Source organism: Acomys russatus, chromosome 22 (assembly GCF_903995435.1).
Source record: "Acomys russatus chromosome 22, mAcoRus1.1, whole genome shotgun sequence".
Classification (NCBI taxonomy): Eukaryota; Metazoa; Chordata; class Mammalia; order Rodentia; family Muridae; genus Acomys; species Acomys russatus.
The window spans coordinates 51,319,393-51,343,966 of record NC_067158.1 but is presented as its reverse complement, the minus strand read 5'-3'; the positions used below and the strand labels follow the sequence as shown (position 1 = coordinate 51,343,966).

Here is a 24,574-nt window from a genome sequence, read left to right as displayed (position 1 = left end):
GTTGCAATTTTATCCTCCTTATGTGGCAAAGAAAGAGGGAAGCAATTACAGTTACGCATGCACTATAGAAGGCAGAGTTCTGTGTAAGAGGGATACATCAGGGAGCAAGAGCCAAGGGGCGGGCCCTTGTGGGTGTGCACAGCAGCGGGTGCTGGCTCACAAAAAGCAAACAATGGTAACAAGTGTGTAAACTACTTAATACTTTAGATTTAAAAAATTGGGAGGAGGGGCTTCCAGGAGAGCTTTGCAGTTACAGGAGAGGTTGTGAGTCAAGGATCAGATGACTGACATGACATGTTTGAAAATGCTGTGACCTTCTGAGAGGTTAGATTACAGAAGCAATGCTTGGCTAAGCTCCTGGGAATCCCCCAGCTTATGACATTGTCAGCGCTGACTTTGCCTTCACCCACTATTTCCTTCTTCCCCTGTACAGCTGCCCTTTTAACTTGAGGGAGTGTGACACTGCACCTTCCGAAAACCACATCCCTGTACGGCACAGCTCTGGACTCCTCACCAAAAGTGAATCTTTCTGAACAAAACATCAGTTTCTTGAAAACACTGGTAGGGAGTTAAATTTGGAGACTTCAGAAATGAAACATTTTAGATTTCCATTTCCCTACTCATACGTCACATCAAGCCAAAGGTTGGTCCAAGTGCCTACTTCTCTGTACACTCACCTTCTCACCCACCCAACCCTGTCCTCATGGGTTTAGAAAATTAGACCTTTGCCCACAGAAGGTAACTCTTTTGAAAACTGAATTATGACCTTCTCAAAGCATACATTACTTATTTAAGAATTTTTACAATAGCACTGCATATGACACTCTGCAAGTAAAATTTATTTCAAATCCAACCTACAATAGAATATATAAATAATATGCTGGGTGGTGATAGTGCAAACCTTTAATCTCAACACTTGGGAGGCAGAGGCAGGAGGATTTCTGTGAGTTTAAGGCCAGCCTGGTCTAAAGAATGAGTTCTAGGACATCCAGGGCTGCACAGAAAAACCCTGACTCAAACAAACAAACAAGAATATACCAATAATTTCATTTTCCCATAATAAAGTATTGAACAATAATGCAAATGAACAAATTATGGCCATACTCAGCAACATGAGTACATTTTAACAACATAAATTTATATTAAAAACTCTAGCATGAGAGAACAGATGTTACATTTCTCAATTCAAACATTTTCCAAAATTAATTATGATATGATATGATATGAGCTTTTATGCAAAACACTTAAAGGCATTGACAATGCAGATAATCAAACAAGACATTAAATTTTGATACTATAAATTACATGCAAAGCACATCACTCCCCTTCTGGTAAATACACATGGACATGTGAGATGAGGGTACAGAGATGAAATATCCTGGATTTTAATAAGAAAAATTATGGGGTGATAGAACAGGAAGAATGAAAGGGCTCTTGTCTTAATAGAAGAAGGAATGCATAGGAAGAAGAAAAGAAATAGTGCAGCTGTTCCTGAAAGGAAGCTGGTCTGAGCTCCAGTCCTAAAAAAAAAGGAGAAAAGCCAGTTACCAAAACCCAGGACAGTGTGACCTTTTGGAAAGGAGTTTAGGTGAGGGACACAGCTTTACAAACAAGACCACAGGAAGGAAAAGAGGGGCACTGTAAGGTGTAACTCCCTCCCCTCCCTCCCTCCCTCCCTCCCTCCCTCCCTCCTTCTGTCCCTTTTTCCTGCCAGGCTCTTGCTAGGTCTCACCCTCCAACTGGAAGCCAGAGGTTCTTTCAATGATATCCATGCAAGTCACAAGTCAGAGCATCAGACAGAATGCAGTGCATGAGGATGGGGTGTGGCTGTAGGGAATTCTGGAGCAGGTTCCCAACAGTCAAAACATACCATACATACCCTCATATCAGGCTGATTCCCCATACCACCTAAGGGAGAGGCAATACTGAAGGATGCCCTGCCTTTTTCTTCTTTCTTTATATGCCTTTTTATTGTTTTAATGTTGCAGTAACATAAGAAGTATTTTAATAGTGGGAAAACTATGTCAACATATATGAAGTAATGTATATAAATATTTTCCTTTCAGAGAATGCATTTAAAAGTATGTGAGAGTAAAAGAGGTAAGGCGAGAGTAGACTTTGTAAGAGGAGGAGTGCGTGAAAACATCAGTGTGCAGGTAAAGGGGTGTGTGTGTGTGTGTGTGTGTGTGTGTTAGGATATACATATTGAATGTGTGTATGAGATGTGGGAGTAGACTACATGTGTCAGGATATACCTGAGTGCCTATGTGAAAATATGAAAGTAGATTTGAGAATATACCCATGTATGTACATGTGGTTATGTACATAAAAATGTATTTGAATAGGTGAAAGTGGTGTGCTGCTGACAGCATTCACAGACACATGAGATACACAGATTGGTGTAATACTCTGAAGAAGTGATATCTTAGAGAGTATGATTGGAGAGGTGTGAAAAGGAGACGTGTGCATATGAATAAGTGTCTGTGTGTGTGCAGACATTATGCAGATGCATACAATATATCAGGAGACTTGTGTGTGTTTGGGTGTGTAAACATAAATACATACAAATAGTGTGTGTGCTTATGTGTGTATGAGTGTGTAAACATAAATCCAAACCTACAATAAGAAAAGACTTTTCTTGAAAGAGAGTTAGACACCTGAAAAAAAACAATTAAAATCTGTAATAGTGATCCCTAATGGAGGAACAGAAGAAACATGAAATCTTTTCACAATCAGAAAAGCAACAAATAGTTTGCTTTGTTCTCTTCACGCTGTAAACCACAAGAAAATACATATTGTACCTTTTGGATGTTGTGTGAAAATAAAAGTCTTGGTTACTAAGTAATGTCTTAACTAACAAAGCTATAAGACCATCGGTTGCACCTGCCTCAGAGACCCTTACCGGGCTGCCTGGGTAGCCTTGTCTTGGCATCACTCTTCTCTCTGAACGTCCATGCTGGTGCCTACTCTCAAATCTCATTGATAAACTCCACCTCTGCTTCTTGTTGCCTAGTCATGAAATTCTGCCCTGTCTTGAACTCTAAGCCCCAGTTTGACCCCAGCCCAAGTCCCTCATAAAGGGAACCTCTCAGGCTGCTGAGAAGGACAGAGCAGGGCTGTGCTCCCACGCACCCTGACACTTAGGCAATAAAATTTCTCTTAACTGAGGAGGGAAAACACCTTTTAAAAAGTAATTGAAAGAAACTTTGGACTACTTTACATACTTCTTTTTATATGTATTGATTTATTTCCCTAATAATAATTATAATGAGTTATCAGTTCCGAGAGACCTTGTTATGAAAGAGAAGCTTTTGACAGAAAGTAACTGAAGTGGTTTTTTTTTTTTTTTTTTTACTCTTAATTTAAATTAAGAGTTTTAGTTTCCTAAAATTGACTTGTTATTGCTTATCACAGTGCCCTTTATTTCACATTGTCACCTGTAGGCCTCTGTCATCTATGTAACTGGGATTGGTTGCTTGGAGTCACAAACAAGTTCAATTTTATATAACACTTGTTAAAAAGTCATTCTGTATATCATATATTTACTCCACATTTAGAAAGCAACCTTAGCTATTGAAATGTAAACTGAGAAAGCTCTATTTTAAATGCCATTAAGCTTAGCTGAACTCATGGTGTTATAAGTTCCAGACAACAGGTCAGTCATCATTGAGCGGGCTGACACCCAGACGTGTCTTCAGTTGTCTGCTCTGGCTTCTCTTTTGTTTCCTCGGTTTCTCAGTTAAGAGTGAGTCTATCAAACAGACTCACTTCAAACAATCTTAGTCGGTAACTGGGTAAAATTGACACTCACTCTTTATAATCCTCGAGCCCTTTTCTAGGGGAAAGGAAGGGTGAGCATGCCTTTATTCGGCAGCCACATCAAACCAGGGCTGAGGGTCTGTGAACACCTTATGTTCCCACTTGAATTTGAGCTCTTCTGCGAGATCACCCCGGCCCATCTTGCGGAGATGGCGAGCCAGGAGGCGGATTTTGTCAGTGGAAGTTGGGAGTGATCTTTTCCAGAAGCAAAGCAGCTCGTGGATCTGCTCTGCCAGGTCGTCAGGGTGCTTAAGTTTGATGAGCTGAACCGTGCTGCGGCGTAGAGGGAGCGATGCAGTGAGGACCTCGGCACCTTCTTCAGATAGCTCTTCAGCCAGCCAATGGAGCAAATTATCCCAAAGGGCCTCTGTTGGGGCACACATTAGGAAGGGACATTAAGGTTAGGACTCTTGCTTAGACACGTGCTGGTCCAAATCTCCTCTCCAGCTCAGAAGGAATCTACCTGCTCTCAGGTTTAGCCTCTGAGAGAGAAAGCTATGAGACTGGCCCCCAAAGGCTGCCGAATCTCTGCCAATACTGAGGGTCGTCTGAGAGTACCAGCTACTGCCGAGGTTTTGCAATGTTCATGTCCCTAGGAACCAGAAGGGCCTGTTAAGATAAACTTTATGCCCCATTCACTTACTGTGATTGAGTGGTCCTAGGGTAAGAAGGGCACTTGGTACTTTCAACGAGCTAATGAGGCTGAAGTCCTGACCACTCTTTGAATAGCAATGTGTTATGGGATGTTTTGTAAGTACAAAAAGATACTTCTCTTTATTAGTACTAATGTGATGGATAAGTGTGTCAGCTAGTCAATTTTCACAGGACTATAACTACATATATATTCCCAAAGCCAGGGTACATTTCTATGGAAGGTCTTTTACAATAGCATTTCCAATGAACTTTGCAATGTTTAGATCTGCAAGCATCTTGACTATGTGCAGTATGGTCAACGTAAGCCTCACCAAACCTGGGGATCACCTGTCCAGCTCTTACATTTCTGATTCTATTTTCCTGCTGGCTTTGGTGTGCAAATCAGACCATCATTCTGAGTAAAGTTCCTTTGCCCCACTCTCTTCCATCACAGCCCTCCTTTTCCTGTTTTGCAATCACTCCCACCTTCTAATACTTTCACAAATCACACTCCGAATCCACTTTGCAGTCAGGGATGATTATTAGGAAAATGGGCTGATACGCCCTTGCTGGTTTTCCAAACAGTGTGCTCGTAGCAGCAGATAATGCACTCATCTTGATGTCCATGGTGCTTCATAGACCTTCCTTTCTCCACATCCTTCGTCCTTCTCCTGAAATCAGCAGGCAGCTTCCTCATCGGCCTGGCTGGCAACTGTGCTCCTCTAACCACAAGCCCATGGCGTGCCTTGTGCGTCCCAAACAGGTAGGAACTTCTCCCAGTATTTCTTTTCTTTTGCCCCCATTTGTTTCTTTGTTTCCTTCTCTTCCTTCCTTCCTTTTCTTTTTGTTTCTTTCTTTCTTTTCTTTCTCTCTTTCTTTTTGTTTTCTTTGCATAGCTGAAGATCAAAACCAGGGCTTGAACCATGGTCACTCTGCCACATTGTAGACCACACATTCTTGTCACTGAATTACACTCATCCACATCCTGGGGAATCTTGCGCTTCTGAGTCAACCAGACTGATTCCTCCTCTGTGCCCTGAATTTCTCAGCATTACTATTTTCCTTTATATCCTAGACATCCATGGCTCAGTTCATCTGCCTCTCCTTAAAATATATTTCACCCTTCATTAATAGCTATCCCCCGTTATGTCACACACCCCTGCAGAGTTCTACCTGCCTCTGCACCAGTACTGCTAAGCACTTGGTTCTCTGTATTCATGATGGTCTGAGAATCAACATAAACCTTTAACATCATGGTTTCCAATTTTCCAGTTTCAATCCCAGGTTTCTGGAGTCGCAAAAAAAAAAAAAAAATGTGTTTAATGCAACCAGCTGTGCTACGTTCTACCACTGATACTATTTGAAATATTGAAAAGTGCACCTAGAAACCACTTCTTTTTCTAAATTCAATTTAAATTTTCTATACCAATGACCAAAGCATCCTTTCTTCTTCCTTTAAGCCACAACTTCACTCATTCTCTTTCACTCAGCCTTTACCTTGTTTTGTTTCTGTTTTCCAAATATTGTGAGATCTCCACTCACCTTGATTTTGACACTATGTCAAGTTATAATGCTCACTTTCTTTTTAATTATCTTTTAAAAAAATATAGTATTGTGTCCTAGCTTTGGGGCTCTGTTTAACATTTCAAGTAAACAATTACTCTAATCATCCTAGAGGCATTTTGGTTACAACTTAGAGCCATTGGTTCTTAGTCTGCATCTTCTCTGATGCCCATGTATCATGCCATTATCTTTTATTATTTGTAGTAGTAGAATTTCATACTTTCCATGTTCTTTTCTTTACTCTTTTCCTTTTGTTAACTCATCTCTCCAGTGCGATTCAGTGGAGCCTTCCTGTCTCAGTTCTCATGAAATACCTAAAGAAACTATTCTTTTTCTAAACTTAATTTTTATTTAGCATCGTGTGTGTGTGTGTGTGTGTGTGTGTGTATGTGTGTGTGTGTGTGTGTGTGTGTATGTGTGTGTGTGTGTGTGTGTGTGTGTGCCATGTATGCATAGTGCCCACAGAAGTAAAAATGGGCATCAGTTTCCCTGTAACTGGAGTTACAGATGGTAGCAAAGCACAATGTGAGTGCTGGGAACCAAGCTCCTTTGAAAGAGCAGCAAGTGCTCTTTACCACTGAGCCACTTCTCCAGGCTCCTTTTCCACTTTTATATTGATTTCTTCAGTAATTCTGTCACAGGGTTGGAAGGCGGACCACAACAAGGGGGTCTATCTTCTTGCTGAACTATTGTCAGAATTAGGATTCTCATTCAAGTTCTCGCCATCAATTTTGGTTCATTGTTGTACTTGACACAACTAATAAGAGCTTGGGGTTTGATCTGATCTGATTAATCCCTTCTCATAAATCTATTGAAAGGCACTCCTATAATTTAACCTTCCTAATTTGGCATTTATTGTTACTTATTAGGGAAAACTGTGTAAGGATGCTTTGAGCTTACTGTGGGCTATGGATGGCTCACAGTATAGAATTTTCCATGTGGAAGGTAGCCTCCTAGAAAGAATTACACAAACCATTTCAAGTGAATCCATGGAGGGAGTGGCCTGGCATGTCCATATGCATCCCTGTGGGACAGGCAACGGCATAAGAGGGATGCTCTTGGCTCCTTTTACATGATCAGAGATGAGACATAGCACCATGTATATTCTACTCACTTTAATAATAAAAATGAGAAGTGCTTCATTTGCACTATCACACTCAGGAAGCTGGAGGCCCCCTGGTGTGTCCCTACTCCTGGTGTGTCCCCACTCCTGGTGTGTCCCTACTCCTGGTGTGTCCCCACTCCTGGTGTGCCTCCACTCCTGGTGTGCCCCCACTCTTTGGACTGTATCCTTCTATCTTCCAGACGTAGCCCTGCCGGCTATGGGACAGGTCAACAACCCGAGTCTAATCCCATCTATGGTCATTCTTCCATATGAAGCTTTGATGATACCTGGAACATCCTAACCTACATAAGGAAGAGCACTGGGCTCTCATACAATCTGATGGTCATTGACAAGAGCAGCTACTACGTTCTTATTTGAACATCAAATTCTTTTTTTTTTTTTTTTTTTTTAGATTCTTTTTTTTTAGTTACTTTGCATCTTTTTTATTAATTTATTCATATTACATCTCAATGGTTATCCCATCCCTTGTATCCTCCCATTCCTCCCTCCCTCCCATTTTCCCCCTACTCCCCTCCCCTACGACTGTGACTGAGGGGGACCTCCTCCTCAGAGGAAGGATAGCAGGTTACCAAGAAGAGACTCGATACCCTATAAGAACATCAAATTCTTTAAAGCTAACATTGTTAAACTTTCTGAGATTTTACATACTTCAGCTTTGTAAACTCCACCTGCTCTCTTTTAAAAGTATGAGCTTGATAAAGTATATAATATTGAAATTATTCCCACTCTCTACCCAATGAAAGCCAGGAGTGCCTGCATTTTCTGTGCAACCTACAAGAACTGCTAATCTGGGTTCTGTGCTGTTCCTGTTGCACCTGAGAAAGTATGGAGAATAACCATGTGCCTTGGGAGAGCACCCATTATAGAATTAGTAGACTTAACATCATTAAATAACATATTTAAAAGCTAAACTGCAATAAAAGTGTCAAATTGTATCTATAAATTTGTATCTTTGTTAAGTAGTTACATACTTATTTATATTCAACCTAACTAATTATGGCTAACCACAAGCAAGTCTTTACTTTCTGGTTTCAGAGTCAAAAGTACTCAGCATTACATTATGGAACCTACTACATAGTTTCAAAGGAATATACACCCCAATTTCACATCTACTGGCATCCAAGGTTGGCCTTAACTGATGATACTTAGATACTAACAACTGAAAGTCAGGGTTGGAGTTGAACAATTTAGCAATAGTGCAAAACCGTAGTGTATTTACCAAACTGAAGAAAATAGTTTCTAAAGCTCACATTTCTATGAATTTCAATGTAAGTTTAATCATATGTACATTTGCAAGTGCTAATTTGGGTTCTATGTATATGAATTGCCAAAGAAGTCCATTGGTGGGCTTTCAAATGATACTGTCACTCATTTGTTTTATATAAAAGGACTCAGACATAGGTAAACTATACAATAAAAGGAGTGTGACAAGGGCAAAGCCGAGGACCCTTACCTTGAGGGCCTGTTGGAACTCTTTTGGTACTCTGTGGACGGTTCTTTACTTTTTCATGCTGTTCAGAGAAAGGGAAGCAGAATAAGAGGAGAAAGCTACCTACAGTGGACCAAGCTATAGTCTCTACCCAAACCTTGCCCTTACTTACTACATGTGAATCACACACCTTGAACATTAGACTTTGTATGTGTGAATGTTCAGCAACTGTTTTCCTGTGATAGGGCAGACGACAGCAACCCTCAAGTTTGAAGAAATATACACTTAGTAAGACACATTTAAGTTATCACCATAGAAATCACATGACCTCAAGAGAAAATTAAAATCAAAGATCACTAAAGCCAGGTAACATAAAGCACCACACCAACTATATTCCAAAACTACAATAAAGTGCCAAACAAACTGTACACCCAAACCACAACATTTTGGAGAATCACTGGGTCTTAACATTCAACTGGGGATTTGGTACCCAGCAGGGATTCAAATAATGGTTTGAGTGAGTGAGTGAATGAATGAATGAATGAGTGAGTGAATGAATGAATGTATGTATGTATGAACAATGTACATGAAGGATGCAAAAACACTTGTTATGCATATATTTTTAAAACTAATATTTTTCCATAACTAATCACATACTAAGTCAATACTTCTTTTATTAACTTTTTAAAGCCACCTTGAGAACCATTTTTACCCCGTCAGTGTGGAAGAGTGAAAACAGCACAGGGCATGAAGCAAACATGTCCTGGTTTAGACAGCTAATTAGAGGATGAAGAGCAGGGCTCCTGGGGAGCACTTGTCACCTCAGTCTCTGTGACATATAGTGATTCAAACTCAGATCACAAAGTCTTGAACACAGAGCTTCACTCCAATTTGATTTGTAGTGACACAAAACTACAAACAACAAAGATATTCTTAAGTAAATGGAAACTAGATTTCAATTATGAAAAAGCATATAGTTGGTGGGTGGGATAAAGTTGTTGTGGTGCTTTATGTTACCTGGCTTTAGTGATCTTTGATTTTAATTTTCTTTAGAGGTCATGTGATTTCTATGGTGATAACTTAAATGTGTATTACTAAGTGTGTATTTCTTACTAAAATATAAAAGAAAAGTTACTGAATGACAAAAAAAAGATAAAAATTAAAATATGCAACAACATCTAAACAAAAGTGCCATGAGGTATTATGCTAAACTGAATTTTTTTGGTTCAAAAAGTTAAATATTCTGGTTTCTCTTAGATAACATTCTTGAAATAATGGAGTTTTAAATGTGGAAAATATTATTAGTGATTGCTGATAGGTAAAGATCAAGGAGACACAACGCTAGCGAGGTCCTTATTGTAATGAACCAGTCCTGTGCCTTGATGATATGATGGATATATGCAATTCATCAAGCTATTAAATGGCATAAAACTCTGTGCAGACATGCACTCATGTCATCTTCCTGGCTTTGACAGTATACTGCAGCCGTGGATGATGTGACTGTTGAGGAAAACTGATTGAAGAAGGTACAAGTCTCTACTACTTTTCCAACTTCCTGCAAATCTATCAAAAATTCCCTCTGTCTCTGTCTCTGTCTCTGTGTGTGTCTCTCTCTCCTTCCCCCCTCCCTCTCTCTATTAAAGTTGAACCAATGGCCACATGCATATTTGTGTATAGTCTAGTACCAAGGTAGAAGTCCATTGCCACCATCCCAATTTAAAAAAAAAAAGAAATAAAAAGACCTCACAGCAATTATACAAGAACAATAAAAGTACTATGTGTTAATGTGGCACAACTTATGTACTTAATACAACTTCACTGAATCTGAATACTTATTATTCAGGCATGCTTTTCATAGACGTTCTATAGAAGAATATAAACCGTATTAAAAAGTTTCAATAGACATCTGAAGTAGATAAAGGGAGGGAACTCTGTGGAAGATTGGGGAAGTAACTGGGGTGAGGAGCAGGTGGGTGGAGAGCAGGGGAGGGGTTTGAGGTGGAGGACCAGAGAGAGAACAGAAATTCTGGGGGCAAGTATCTAGGACAGGGGAAACTCCATGAGAGTATGGGAGTGACCTTAGCTAAGAGTCCAAGCAGCTGGTGTTAAAGAGCATGAGGTCAACACCTCCTGTAGTCAGGTGGGACTCCCAGCAAAGGGAGGGGAACACCAACCTACCAATTAAACTTTTGTCCCAAAACGTGTCTTGCCTACAAGAAGTGTAGGAGTAAAGATGAAGAAGAGATTAGGAGAACGGCAAACCAGTGACTGGCCCGATTTGAGACTCATGCCGTGGGAAAGAGCCAACCCCTGTCACTATTAATGCTGCTCTGCTGTGCTTGCAGACAAGACCCTAGCATAGTTGTCTTCTGAGAGGCTTCCCCCAGCAGCTGATGGACCCCCAGATGCTGAGACCCATAGCCAAAGGATAGGCTGAGCTCTGGGAATGCTGTGGAAGAGTGGGAGGAAGGAAAGAGGGATCTGGAGGGGTCAAGGACACCACAAAAAGACCTACAGAGTGAACTAACATGGGCCCATGGGTGCTCACAGAGATTGAACCACCAATCAAAGAGCATGCTTGATCTGGGCCGAGGCCCCTACACATAGGTAGCAGATATGTAGTGTGGTCAACATGCAAGTCCCCTAACAATGGGAGTAGGGGCTGTCTCCGAGTCTGTTGCCTGCTACCGGATCCCTTTCTCCTAGCTGAGGTTCCTTATCAAGCCCTAGTGCGAGAGGACGTGCTTAGTCCTGCTGAAACTGGAGGTGACAGGGTAAGTTGATACCTCTAGGGGGCCTCTCCTCTGAGAAGAAAGAGAGCGGGGAATGGAAGGAGGCTGGGGTCAGGCCGTAAAGTTATTAAATAAATAAATAATAGGAACAAAACAAAAACAAAAGTTTCAATAGGAGAAAATTAAGGAACGAGGGTATGTTCAGTGTGCTATAGCACTTCAAGCTCATTCCATTTGGATGTATCAACTATGTGATTATCCCCTTAAACCCAAAATATAAATGTCGAATTGTATTTTTTTAATTTAATTTCTGTGTATGTGCGCACGTGTGTGTGTGTGTGTGTGTGTGCATGCACACGTGCGTGAAAGCTTGTGGGAATATATGCACACAAACGTGTGCAGGTACCCTTTGAGGCTTTGGTGTCAGAAGACACAGAACTGGAGTCACAGGTGTCTATGAGCCAACCTATGTGCGTGCTGGGACCCAAACTCTGGTCCTTCTGATTAAGCAGTAAATATTGGTAAACACTGAGCCATCTTGTCAGCTCCATAAATAATATATGGACTCTGCCTCCCTACCAAGGAGCATTGTATCGATTAAGCCTATGGCAAAATGTAGGTATCAAATTGCTTTCTTTCTTTATATATCAGTAATTTTTTCTTGTTCCTAGATGTTCTTTGAGCACAGAGTTCTCACAGCATCCTGATTCAGGACAATGTTTCTGACACTTAAATACAGAGATTTTTTTTCACACATATGCCTCCCAACCTCCTCATTAAGGATTATTTTTTATTCTTTTTAATTTTTGAGATTATAATATTATTATATTTCTCTCTTCACTCTCATTCCTTCCAAATTCTTCTGTAAACCCCTTCCCACTCTCCTTCAAATTTACAACCTTTTTTTTTATTAATAGTTACTGCATGCATATATTTATATATACCTATATTCCTAAATATAACCATCTCGGTGTGTATATATATATATATATTCTGAAACCATAGGAGAATTTTAATGCTGTCTTCCTTTTGACTTGTTCTCCCTTGCCCATACTTACTCTCCAACCACTTCCTGCATCATTTCTACTGGTGCACAGTTCTTGTCTGTGTGCTATTTTGCCGGGAGCATTGCATTTGAAGCATTTCAGAGTGCAGAGCTGCCCCCAAGCCAAGATAACCTCTGCATGTTTTCATGCAATCTTTTTTTCTAATGGTCCCAGTATCCTTAGAAGGCTCCCGTGCCTCCCTTGCCAGAAGCAGCTCTACTTCCCTACTTTCTATTTTCTCTTTTTCTACTCAAATGCTATCATTCTATTACCTCAGCCATCTGTCTAAAGAAGGCTTGTTGTTTTTACTAGTAACCTTGTTGTACATTAACCTCATACACTTTGGCATGTTGAATACAATTTCTTTGTCACTGTCAGCTTTCATGGTGCACGACAATTGTTGACTAAATTAAAACATGGCTCCAAGCTCTCAAGAATCCTTCTTCAAAATTCTACAACCTCACAAAAGAGAATAGCAAGACTTATATGGCAGCGTTTACCTCACCTTAATCCTCCTAAGGACATCAACATAAAATACAAATAATTTGGATATATACAGGTGTTACATATTTATACTGCTATTTACAAGCCCCCCCTCATAAAACTTGCTTTAAAAGAATGGAAACCAAAAACAGCCACTTAGGCTTGAAATGGGTATGAGCATTGAGTTTTATGGCTTCTATTGTCAGGATTCCAACCATCAGTGACTATTCTTTCCATAAGAATAATCTTCTTACTGAATTCTTAAAGTTATTAAAGAATTTAATTGAGTTATTTTTGTGAGTTGCTTTTCTGTGAATTTTTCAACACACTGATGTAGAGACATCCATTAAGGTCTCTAGCATTATGTCCCCTAGCACCTCACATATTGCTCCTTGTAGGTCTCTTGATTCTCCAAGATGGACCCATGATCAGTCTTGACTTTCCTTGTTGTACTAATTATCTCTGCATGTTGGCAATTACAAACTATTCTACTTATTGTAATACATGTATAAGTGTGTAGATAACTAATAGATAGATAGATAGATAGATAGATAGATAGATAGATAGATGATAGAATAGTAATCCTACTATTTTATAGACCTTACAGCTAATTCCTCCTAATTGTTCACTGGTACAATGGACATAAAGTAAGTATAGCAATAGAGATGAAGTCAGAGAGAGACTGTAATGATTTTATATGACATGACTCATGGCACATGCTTAGTAGAGTCACTTGTTTTCATCACACAAGTTTTGGAAGAACTGAGTGTCATTTTTGCACATATAGAAGGCTTCTATTCCAATATAGAGATGAGTGTCCAAGTACCACTTGTAATTATACTGCAAGTAGAGCTTGGGTAGAGAGAAACATCATCTCAGTCAATGTCACTGTTGCACAGTAGCATCAGAAATAGTACCCTACACTGTATCTCACAGCATCCCTAAACTAAACTATTAAAGAAAATTTGATATCTGGCAGTATATTGATATGAAAAAAACCTCACCGTTTCAATATTAGCTACTGTAATGTGTTGTCAGGGAGCTTACAATGGTGTTTTCACTAGCCAAGCCAACATCACTATAGAACACGTGGCTGAGAACAAAGGGAAACCCAAATGCAGAGGAAGCAAAAGTCACTGTGGGCTGGCTTTACGGTGCTTTGCTTAGTGATATCCTGTCATCTGTGCACCCTCCTAGGCTAAATTATTGGATGTGGGCCACAATTGAGCACACAGCAAAAATGACGGGGCTAACCAACTCCAGAGTCTACCACAGTAACTTGTAAAACCCAATAGGGAACTTGAAAAATGAACAATTCAAGGAGGCAAAATCATTATTTCATACATATTTTAAATGGTTAAGTAGAAACAATGAAAGAAAAACAAATCTTTGAGTCCTAGAGCAATAATCTATTTTAAATTATACCTTGAGTGGTAAATCTATTTCAAAGGCATCTATGGTGATATTTATAGAATTTTGTTAATGTACAAGTAATAAAAGAGAAATCTGTCTTATTTAGGTTCTACTGCATCCGAGTATAGGGGTCTCCAGAGAAGAATCTGTTTTTATTAGAATATAGTGGTGGAAATTCTCTGGTCTGTTGAGGATCCTGAAGTGTTGATGTCATATAGTATAGTGACTAAGTAGCACTTTCATAATACCAAACTAATAGGAAAGACCATAATGTTTCTAACTTGTATCTTGGGGCACTTAATCATGAAGACAGTTTTGCAGGTAGTTACTGTAACATCTTGTAGTGACAATTCCTTCATAGAGTTCTACCCCACACTCCTCACATTTCAACCACCTTGCCATAGATTTTTCTGGTGACCAGGTTATTGATTTTGTTATTAAAATACACACAAGTTAATGTGACCTGATTAGCAACAGATGAAGGAAAAAAAATATCTAATTAGTATTTTTCTGGTTATCTTTAGCATGGGTTTCTATAAGAAGCATTTAAAATACCATTGGCCAGTCCTGGTGTTCACTGTTGTGGTGGCTTGAGGGAGAACAGCCTCAATAGGCGTGTATGTTTGCATAGTTGTCCCCACCGGATGGTGTTTGGGGAAGATTAGGATGTATGGTCTAGTTGTAGGAAGTGTCACTAGGGCCTGGCAGTCATAAAGCTTCAAAAGCCTTCCACCACCCCCAGTGTGCTCTCTGTGTTTTCTGCTTGTGGAACGAGCTCTGAGCTCTCTGCTGCTGCTCTTTCTGCATGCATTTGTGTCTTCGTTCTGCCGCCAAAGCTTTAACCCTCTAAGATTGTAAGTCCAATTAAACATTTTATACGTTGCTCATTGTCCTTTATTGTGGCAATAGAAAAGTAACTGATACAACTGCTTACTATACTCTGTTTGTGTGGAAGATTCTTTACTTGTAGTTACCATTTGCATGTGCGTGTATTTATTGCAAAAATAGTTATAAACTAATTTTTAGTTTTGTAACACAGGAATCACATTAACTTTTTGTGATTTTACATTTTAGATGAGCTAGAGAGAATATTAGTCAGAGAAGTAACCTGTTATAAAAGTAATGCTAGCATAAATTCTACAATATTTAGAGGTTCATCATCACTGTCAATCAAATAAAGGCTTACCTCAGTATTATTTGATTCTGTACTTGATGACATTATTTTATTCCAAATATAAAATAATAGCTTGATTAATTATCCTGCCTATTTCACAATTGTAAATCACTAAGGCAACATGAATAGGATACTGCAAAGCTAGACTTAAAACCCAAATCTATTTAAAGTTCCAATTTAGGGATATAAAGGTTCCCCGATAGCACCATTAGCCAATAATTTCGATTAATAACCATGTACTAGGCATTGCTCTAAAAAGGTGTATCCTATAATCTGCAGCAAAATAAAGTTTTGAGTGTGTCTCATGAAGTAATTATTATATAAACTTTACAAGTGAAGAGAACAGATTTAAAGAAAGAAAACGATTGCCCAAAATATGCATTTGAAAGGACAAACATACCACTCAACCTAGTATCTACAATAAATTCAGATCCCATACATGTGACTGTAAGATAAAATTTGTATATAAAATGAATATAATTTAAAACTTTCCATTCAGTTATTCCAGTACCTCCTACACTGCATGAACTATTCATATATGCCACCTTTGCTTGAGGAAAAAAGCCCAATTCCTGGCCCTAGTCTTCATTGAATTATAACCTTAAGCAAAGTATTTCCTTTCTTCCTTTTTTTCCTCTTTCCTCATTTAAGATCCAAGATTAATAACACCTGTTTCCCAGTGGCATTGAAAGGAGACACTGAATTGTCTTATGTTCCTTTAAAGCATAGCCTAATTATCACAAAGTGCTCAAAATATTAACAGAATTACTTATGTTTTTAAAAAATTACTACTTGCTGCATACTTAAAAGGAAGTTTGATTATATAAACAAACAGAAACTCTAAAAATAACTTCAATTAAAAATAGAGCAGCATTGCTAAGTTCTATTGCTAGTCAAGATTCCTGAACGTGAGAGCAAGTCTCAGCTAAAAAAGGTATTTTGTTAGTGTTAGAAACATTAACTCCAGCCTGAGATCTCGCCACAAGATCAGAGAAAGGGACTAAAAAGAGAACAACAGCCTCACCACTTGAATCTATTTATTATTTAAAGATAACTTGTGTTTTAACTTGATAAATACATGAAAACACTACCAGCAACTTCAAAAGATGCATTGTATCAAAAGATGCATCCTTTTTATTTTCTGGGGATGACATCACCCAGTGTAAACATGTATGGACAGTGTTTGTGTCTTTTTAGAGAAAACATGTTAATGTCATGGGAGTGATATGTCATCAAGGGTACAAGAATTGTCTAAATCAGAGAAAGCCAGATCCAGCCCGGTAAAAGGATGCTGCAGTGTCTGCTCAGCAGATGTAAGAGCTACGTCAGAACCCGAATAGAACAGACAATGTTAAAAGTATGTTCATAAAGCGACTAAGCCTTCCAAACCAACATTGCTATGGAAGGCTGCTTCGGTTGCCGGACTAAAAATTTCCAGGTGAACAGATTCACAGCTATCCAAGACTCTATTCAAAAGTTCAGTTTCAACAAAAGAGTCCATCCAAGCATCCCAGCTGGCTCTAGATTTATCAAACACCCTGAAGGGACAAAGGCTTTGAGTAGCAACTTTTCATTGTGGTAGAAGTGGAAGGCACAAAGTACACAAAGTCCTGGCTTAATAAGGCATAGGCAGCAATGATGAAGATAAAAGTAGAATGTTTTTCTATCTGCTTTGGCTCCTGTAGGTTGGGCTACTTGGGCACAACATCTAAGTGAACTCTTTTCTTGAATCCCCACTGAGGAGCAATAGTGCTGCATCCTACTTCGGGATGGTTCTTGAACACAGATTAAAACTCTGCATAAATGTTATAGTTGTTAGCTGGATGTTTTCCTGGGACACCTTACAGTGAGTACAGGTGTGTCTTTAACTCTTCTGCCTGCTTCTGGGAATCTTTTCCTCCTGTTGGGGTGCCATGGCCACCTTCGATATAAGATTTGGCTTTGTCTTATTTTACCTTGTTTTATCATGTTTGATTGTTGTCTCCAAGAGGCCTGCTCTTTTCTGAAGGGAAATGGAGGAGCAGTGGATTTGGGAAAGAAGGGAGGTGATGGGGGAGGGGCTGAGAAGAATGGAGGTAAGGGAAACTGTAATCATGATGTGTAAGACATGAATCTATTTTCAATAAGACAGTTAAAAGGTAAAAGTACTCATTCCCTTTTCAAGGGGTGGGGCTATCTCATTCCACCACAGATACAGTGGAAACCCATGAGGCCCAGTCCCTTCCTGAACTGCTGATGACTGTTAACTGCTGCTAAAGAGGCATGTATCATTTTCTCTAATTCAAAAGACTTTGGCAGAAGCCAAAGGCTCTGATTAGATCATATCAGGACCCTGTCTTTTACAAGTCAAAAGGAAAAGAAATAATTGAATCAGTCGTTGAATATAGAACATGAACTGGCTGGTTCTCATTATGGAGATAGCCATGGTATTGTGGTCAATTTTTGTCCTCACTGTTCAGAAATGTGCTTCAAAGTATTCACTTGTATATGAAATGATAGGATACATTTTATTCTCTTTAAAATATTCCAACCAGAAGAAATAATACCATCAAATCAGGGCATAAAATGGTGGGAGAAATGCCTATGAAAGTTTATCCATTTTTTTTTTCTATTTTGGTGTTAACACACCAGCACACATGAGAATTGTAAAGAAAGAAATTAAAAGACACTAGCATGAGCTAATATCCTGTTGTTGTCGTTGTTGTTGTTGTTGTTGTCATTGTCATATAGACATTCTGATAATCTACGATCAGCATGGAGCTTCCTGACAGCCTAGAGATGTCAGCACTTACACTGAGGGAAAGCACTACCTTATGGAGGGGCCTAAAGGCAAGCATGAACCTACAGACAAGAAAGATCACTACGGAACAAAACACCAGCAGAGTTCAGAGCACTTATTTAAACATCAAAATTGGCCTCAAAGGGCCAATTAAGTTTGGAATTGAAAGCAGGATGCTACCACTGTGGAAGCACCATGAATCCTCACTTTTGCTTAGCTCACATTGTTCTTTGTTTTAAGCCTACGCTCATTTCTATATACCAGATTTTAATACTGCTTCTTTATTTACTTTCACCATTGTTTGACATTGAAAAAGAATTTCATTCTTTCTGAGGCTTAGTCTGATAATGCTTTTGTCAATTAGAAAAAAACTTAATTCTCCCTTATTGTAAAATAAGGAGAAATCTAGGTAATTCAGAAAATACATGAGGAGTATTTAAAGACAATCAAGAAACAACATTAGTCAGTCTGGAATCGATCAGTCTGAGTCCTAAATTAGTAGCTCTGCTTCAGTTACTATCTACAAGTGGGGAAAGCAGAAGATATGTCACATGTGTTAGTGAAACACTTCACATGTGTCAGAACTTCATAAATGTTCATTCTTCTAATTATGAGTTTTAAAAACTACTCAGAATTCCAATTGCTCCTTTAAAATGCAGGTCTCTTTGACCCACAAATTCAGCTTTATAAAAGATAATATTTATTTTTATACAGCTGTTTGTGATAACAGAGAAGCCATTCTTTAGAATTTATATGATTCCCAAAACTTTTTTTTGATGGCTCCACTTCGAGATTATACTTCTGATAGATTTTACCAATCAGAATCCCCACCAATGTGCCTAAATTCTATGAATAATTATTTCTAGCATATTCTATATGATCTGTTTGATTTCCTTATTAGGTTTTTTTTTTTTTGTCTTGGCTGTAGTTACAGCTAAGAATAGACTGTCTGACAACAGTGAAATGAAAATTGGCCTGCACATCCACATAGTCGTAGGTTTTATACAGTGTAAGAGGTCCCCAAAATAACAACATCTTTTCAGGCACCAAAGACTTTTTCTAATTGTTAGCTGAGTATAAATCAGGTTAAACTTTTGTCAGTTATTAAGATACACTTTAATTATTCATGATTGCTAATAGTATACATTCATTTGTTCAACAATATGTTACTGAAAGCTTCTTAGAATAGAATATTAAGTTATGAGGTCCCATAGCACCAATAAACTTAGTCACGTATTGTGAAATTGGGAATCACGGTTAGGCGTGCCGGCACTGGAATCAGACCAACCTGGTATGATGTACCATTAAACTATATATCCTATTTCTTTTGAGGAGGAAATGTCTCTGCCTTTCTATTTCTTCAACAAAGTACTTTTTCAGAAAATCATTTAATATTGACAATCTTATTAAATTTTGTAAGATTATGGAACTCAGTATTATTCCATATAAATAAAATCTACAATGGGTCTTACGTGAGTATAGATGCAAATACTGTTTTTTCAGTTTCTGTTAACATCTATAACCAAATTCCCTTATTTTTGTTTGGTAAAAAGTTAAAGGTTTCCCTAAAAAAGTGACAACAGAGCCAAGTGCAAAGGTCATTACTGGTCCAAGAACTTCTGCAAAGACATTCCGAAGTGACCATGATTATAATGAGTAAGAGAAATGGAAAAAAATACATTATTTGGGAGTAAGGTATCATGGAAATTCTGTAAAGGTAAAAGGATGGGCATTGTGAAGGTCTTTCTATGCCAATGTGACCTGTGGATACCCCCACTGCCCATTGGAAAGTCTTAGTACAAATGATAAACATCATTGATTTTTGAGAAATCACACACTTTCAGTTATATGAATGCTGGCTTGGAATAGAAAAGGGCACTGAGTCTAGGTCCTAAAGGAAAAAAAGTTTCAGTGGAGCAATATTAAGAACAGAGAGAAACGTAATTCTGAATAACTATTCCAAAGTTAGTCAGTAAAACACTGCAGAGGTCATAAAACAATAGGTCACGCCAGTTTCCAAAAGCCCCTTTCCACAGCTTCCTCTATTTCCCAGAGGGCTTCTTGCTCTGGGCGCCACCCATACTTAACAAAGCCTGCTGACCCCTTCCCTAAACTCCTGTGTCTTCTCACCAACATCACCATCTCCTCCATGAATTACCTAACTAGCTCTTTGATTTTACTGATGGTAATTCATCTCCTGAATATATTTCCATAGTATATCACATGGACACAACAAACAAAATTTTACCATTAATCTCCTGGTTAAAATTTTCCAATGGCTTGTTAATAATCATTTCTATAAATTTAAACATCGATAAAAATAATATAATATAATAAAATTAAATTTAATTATAAACTAGAAAGCTAGGATATATTTGTTTACACTGCACTGTGTACTGTTTCTCTGGGTGGCTATTTTGCCTGCACATGTTCTCTGTGTCATAAAATCTATTACATTGTCTTGATTAATTAGATACTAAGGTGATCTAAACACAGAATTCAAATCCCTCCATAATCATTTCTCAATTTATTTCAATGTGAACTTTCCAAGTCATCCATTCAAGCCTCAAAAAAGGATTCATTATACATTTTTGAAATACACCCGGTGCTCTCCCATTTCGAAGTTTCTGTTCAAACCGTGCCACTTTCTCTATGCCTCTCCAGAGTCAAACATCTTCTCCAATCATTTTGCCCCATGAAACATCCAGAAGTTACCTTAGAACAACACTTTTTCTGGGGAGATGCAATATACATGACTGTTCACCTTGGATAGGTAACCCACGACAGACCAAAATACCAAAGTCCAACTTGGTGAACCAATGCATTTCACTGGCGTTACGTGCAGAAATAGAAAAGATAGATTACTTACAAGAGCAGAAATGACTCAAAGATAGCTGCATCACCAAAGCTCACTCTAGCATGGGTGCCAATTGACAAATCTAAGAAGCTGGAGCACACTACATAGCCTGCAGGCAGCTAACAGGCTAGAATACCTCAGATGGTCCAATCTTCCTCCAGTCAGCTCAGCTGGTTTCTGAGGCCTCTAGGCAGCTGACCTGGTATCATAGTTTACTTTGCAGCTTTCCTCAAGTCACAGTATTTTCAGTTCGGCTTTCTCCTCTGAGGTATACTCTCAACTTTTATTGCTTACTCTGGTAGGGAGGGGCCTAGTGAATCTGATCTATTTCAGGGACTTCCTGAAGCTATTATGAATTCTTTACCTTCCTGATTGAAGAGCTTCCATTTAGGAGAATATTTCAATATCACAGGAAACTGTTATACAAAAGTATGAAATGATTAGAACATCTCTGAAATGGTCTACCTCAGCCATATAGGGCAGTTCATTGTAAATCTCTGTCCTTGGATTTTGTTATATTGTTTTGGTTGTTGTATATACTTGGTTGCTATTTATATCTCACAGTGTTTATAACATTTAAAATATTTTAATCTAAAATAAAAATTACCTGGATGTTTCATCTTGTATCAGTCAGAATGGCCAAGATCAGTAAAATAAATGAGAGTCCTTGCTGGCAAGGATGTAGGATGTGGGAACATTAATCTACTTCTGATATGAGTTCACTTCTAAAGCTACTGTTAAAATCAATGTGGCAGTTCTTAGGAAGTTGGGAATATAGCTAACTTCAGATTCAGTTATACCACTAGTAGGCATATACCCAAAGGACAATTCATCCTATTACAGAGATACTTGCTCAACCATATTCATTGCTATTCTATTCATAATAGTCAAAAATTAGAGAAAGAAAATGTACATTTACACAATGGCTATTATTTAGTTGTTAAAAAACAAACAAATAAAATGAAGTCATGAAATTCACACATAAATAGATAGAGCTAAAAACTTATCTTGAGTCAGGTAATACAGACTTGAAAAAAATGATTATGGTATGTATTGCTTATATGTGGATTTAGTTAACTCTTCAATAAGCAGACTATAATCTGTATTGTCACAGAGGTTAGGTATAGAGAAAGGAGTTGGTATGTAGGGAAGTAGAATGGGTAGTTTATATGGATGGATGGAGGATGACCTGGGATAGTGAGTCAAATGGGAAGGGGACGGGAGAGAAGAAGGAAGGCCGGAATAGGGAGGTAGGGATAAAACTAATGGCCTCTGCAAAAGGATTACAGAAAACTAATCCAGTGGAAGCTTCTTAAAATATACACATATATGACAGGAATCTAAATGGAATCATCCACTAATCGTGGAGACAAAGAGACATCTACAATGAGACATCTTTCATTGTCTTTACCAAATGAACTACCAAATGAAAGCTCCATTGACAGGGAACGAGTTGCATATAATTTAACCATTGGCAAAGGGACCTCAAGGAGACCCCAACACCTCAGGATATTGCCAAGGCTATTGGTTGCTCTCCACAAGTTGATGATAAGGCCCCATTGCTGAAGGTCATACCTACACATCTCATTGATGACAGAGAAGTTAGCCTTCTGAGTATCTAGAGCCTTTACCTTTACTGACTAGTATGCATGGTACTGTAGGGTACTCTGCATGATATCAGAGAACGGTAAACACAAACCAGTCCACAAACCTGTGATTTGCAGTGGCAACATGCCTGCAAGATAGGCCAGTGCAATAGTGGCACAGAAGCTATGGGAGGAACCAGCCACTATCTAATTGGACTTAAGGACCTCCTCATGAGATGACAGAGCTCAGATGGCCAAGACCCTAGGAACTTATAGGCCATGGACCTGGGGGGAACCAGATGTTGTTGCTATGGTAAAGGGGTATAGCAATGTAATGACTGCTAATCACATTCTGCTATGCTCACAAGTCAACGTCTCACTCAGCAATCACCAGAGAAACTTCCTCCTGCAGTAGATGGGAACAAATACAGGGATCCCACAACTGGACAAGGTGCATAGAGTGAGAAACTTTGGAACCTCATTTCTAAAATGAGCATGTCATCATCAAATCCCCCCTTTGGGGCTCAGAGGATTCTGTGGAAGAGGGGGCAGAAAGGTTGTAAGAGCCGGTGCAAATGCGAGAACAACAAGGAAAGAAGGCTTTCCTGTCACCACAGAGCTGATGCACACACATGAATCACAGAGCCTGTGGCAGTGCGCACAGGGCCTGGACAGCTCTGAGCCAAATGGGGTCGCAGTGCTGAGAGGGAAGTGGGCACAACCTGCAGCTCTAACCTAGGACCATGTGAGGGAAGAAACAGTTTTCTTCAAGAGTTTCACTGGATATACAAGCCACATTTAAGGGCAGGCCCAATGTCGAGCCGAAGATGTCCAACACAAAATGAGTTCAGAGGTATTTTTGGAGGGTTTTGCTTTTGTTTTGGTTTTTCTGTTTGTTTGTTTTGTCTCATAATGCCTTGTCTGGGCTCTTTTTTGTATAAATCTTGTGCTTATATATTATTTTTTTCAATTTTGTTTTTATGGGGTTTGTGGGTATAAAACTCTGTGTCTATACATGTGTACATGTGTTTCTTCTTTTTATTTTGTTCTTGTTTTTTGGTTTTTGTTTTTTTGGGTTTTTTGTTGCTGGTGGTGGTGGTGGTGGTGGTTTTTTTTTTGTTTTGTTTTTTTGGTTTTTTTTTGGTGTGACTTTTTTTTTTCTTCCTGTTTGTTTGTTTTGTCCTGTTCTAGTTTGGTTTTATTTATCTTCTTTTATTTTATATTTCTAGATGTCTCTCTGTGCTCTCATAAGAACAACCTAGAGAGGAGTGGATTTAGGTGGGGAGAATCTTGTAGGAGTTGGTGGAATAAGATCATAATTAGAATACATTGTATGAAAAAAAATTGATTCTAAATTTTAAAAAAGAAAAAAATGTTTGAAACTTATTTTATAAACTGAGTTTGAAAACTTCTTAAAAGCCAAGTCACTGATCTTCATTATTAGACTATTTTAACCCTATATATCATGTTTGTATTAGGATTTTATGATTTACTCATATTTTGTCTGACATGTCAATCTAAAGGCATAAAAAGATAACCGGTTAAATTAATAAATATTGTTTTTAACTTATCAAGTGGAATCTTTTTAAAATTCAAGAAAATGCAGTGTCCAGTTCCTGGCTGAGCTATTCAGTCTTCTGAGCAGAGAAATTTTCTGTGTGGAGAGAAGTTAAAGAAGGAAAAGTGAAAGAGTCACTTATATCTGCATACTAGCCCAAGGGGCGTGTCCCACGGAAGCCTTCATTTGCCAGGAGAGTGGGACAGAGGGGAAGACATCCCATTGGGACTCTAGGTGAGAGAAGCATGGGAGAATAGCAAAGTAGAAGGATCCAGAGGGTCCTAGACACCTACAAGTAGAACATTATGATAGGCAGATCTGGGCCCAGGGGTCCCGGTCAAACTAAGGCACCAGCCAAGGACAATACAGGCCGTAA

At 38.7% G+C, this 24,574-nt stretch overlaps 1 protein-coding gene and 1 long non-coding RNA gene across 3 annotated transcripts in view; one reads left to right on the top strand and one right to left on the bottom strand.

Moving 5' to 3' along the window:
• The window catches only part of LOC127205671 (uncharacterized), a 362,893-nt gene that overhangs the window by 328,029 nt on the left and 10,290 nt on the right, over window positions 1–24,574 (top strand). The window lies entirely within an intron of this gene.
• The window catches only part of Dthd1 (death domain containing 1), a 68,238-nt gene continuing 47,133 nt past the window's right edge, over window positions 3,470–24,574 (bottom strand). The window contains exons 9-10 of the mRNA XM_051164911.1: window positions 8,595–8,652; window positions 3,470–4,186 (exon numbers count right to left, since the gene is read on the bottom strand). Coding sequence (XP_051020868.1) covers window positions 3,864–4,186; window positions 8,595–8,652 — 381 coding nt within the window. The 3' untranslated portion in view covers window positions 3,470–3,863. The remainder of the gene's footprint in view (window positions 4,187–8,594; window positions 8,653–24,574) is intronic.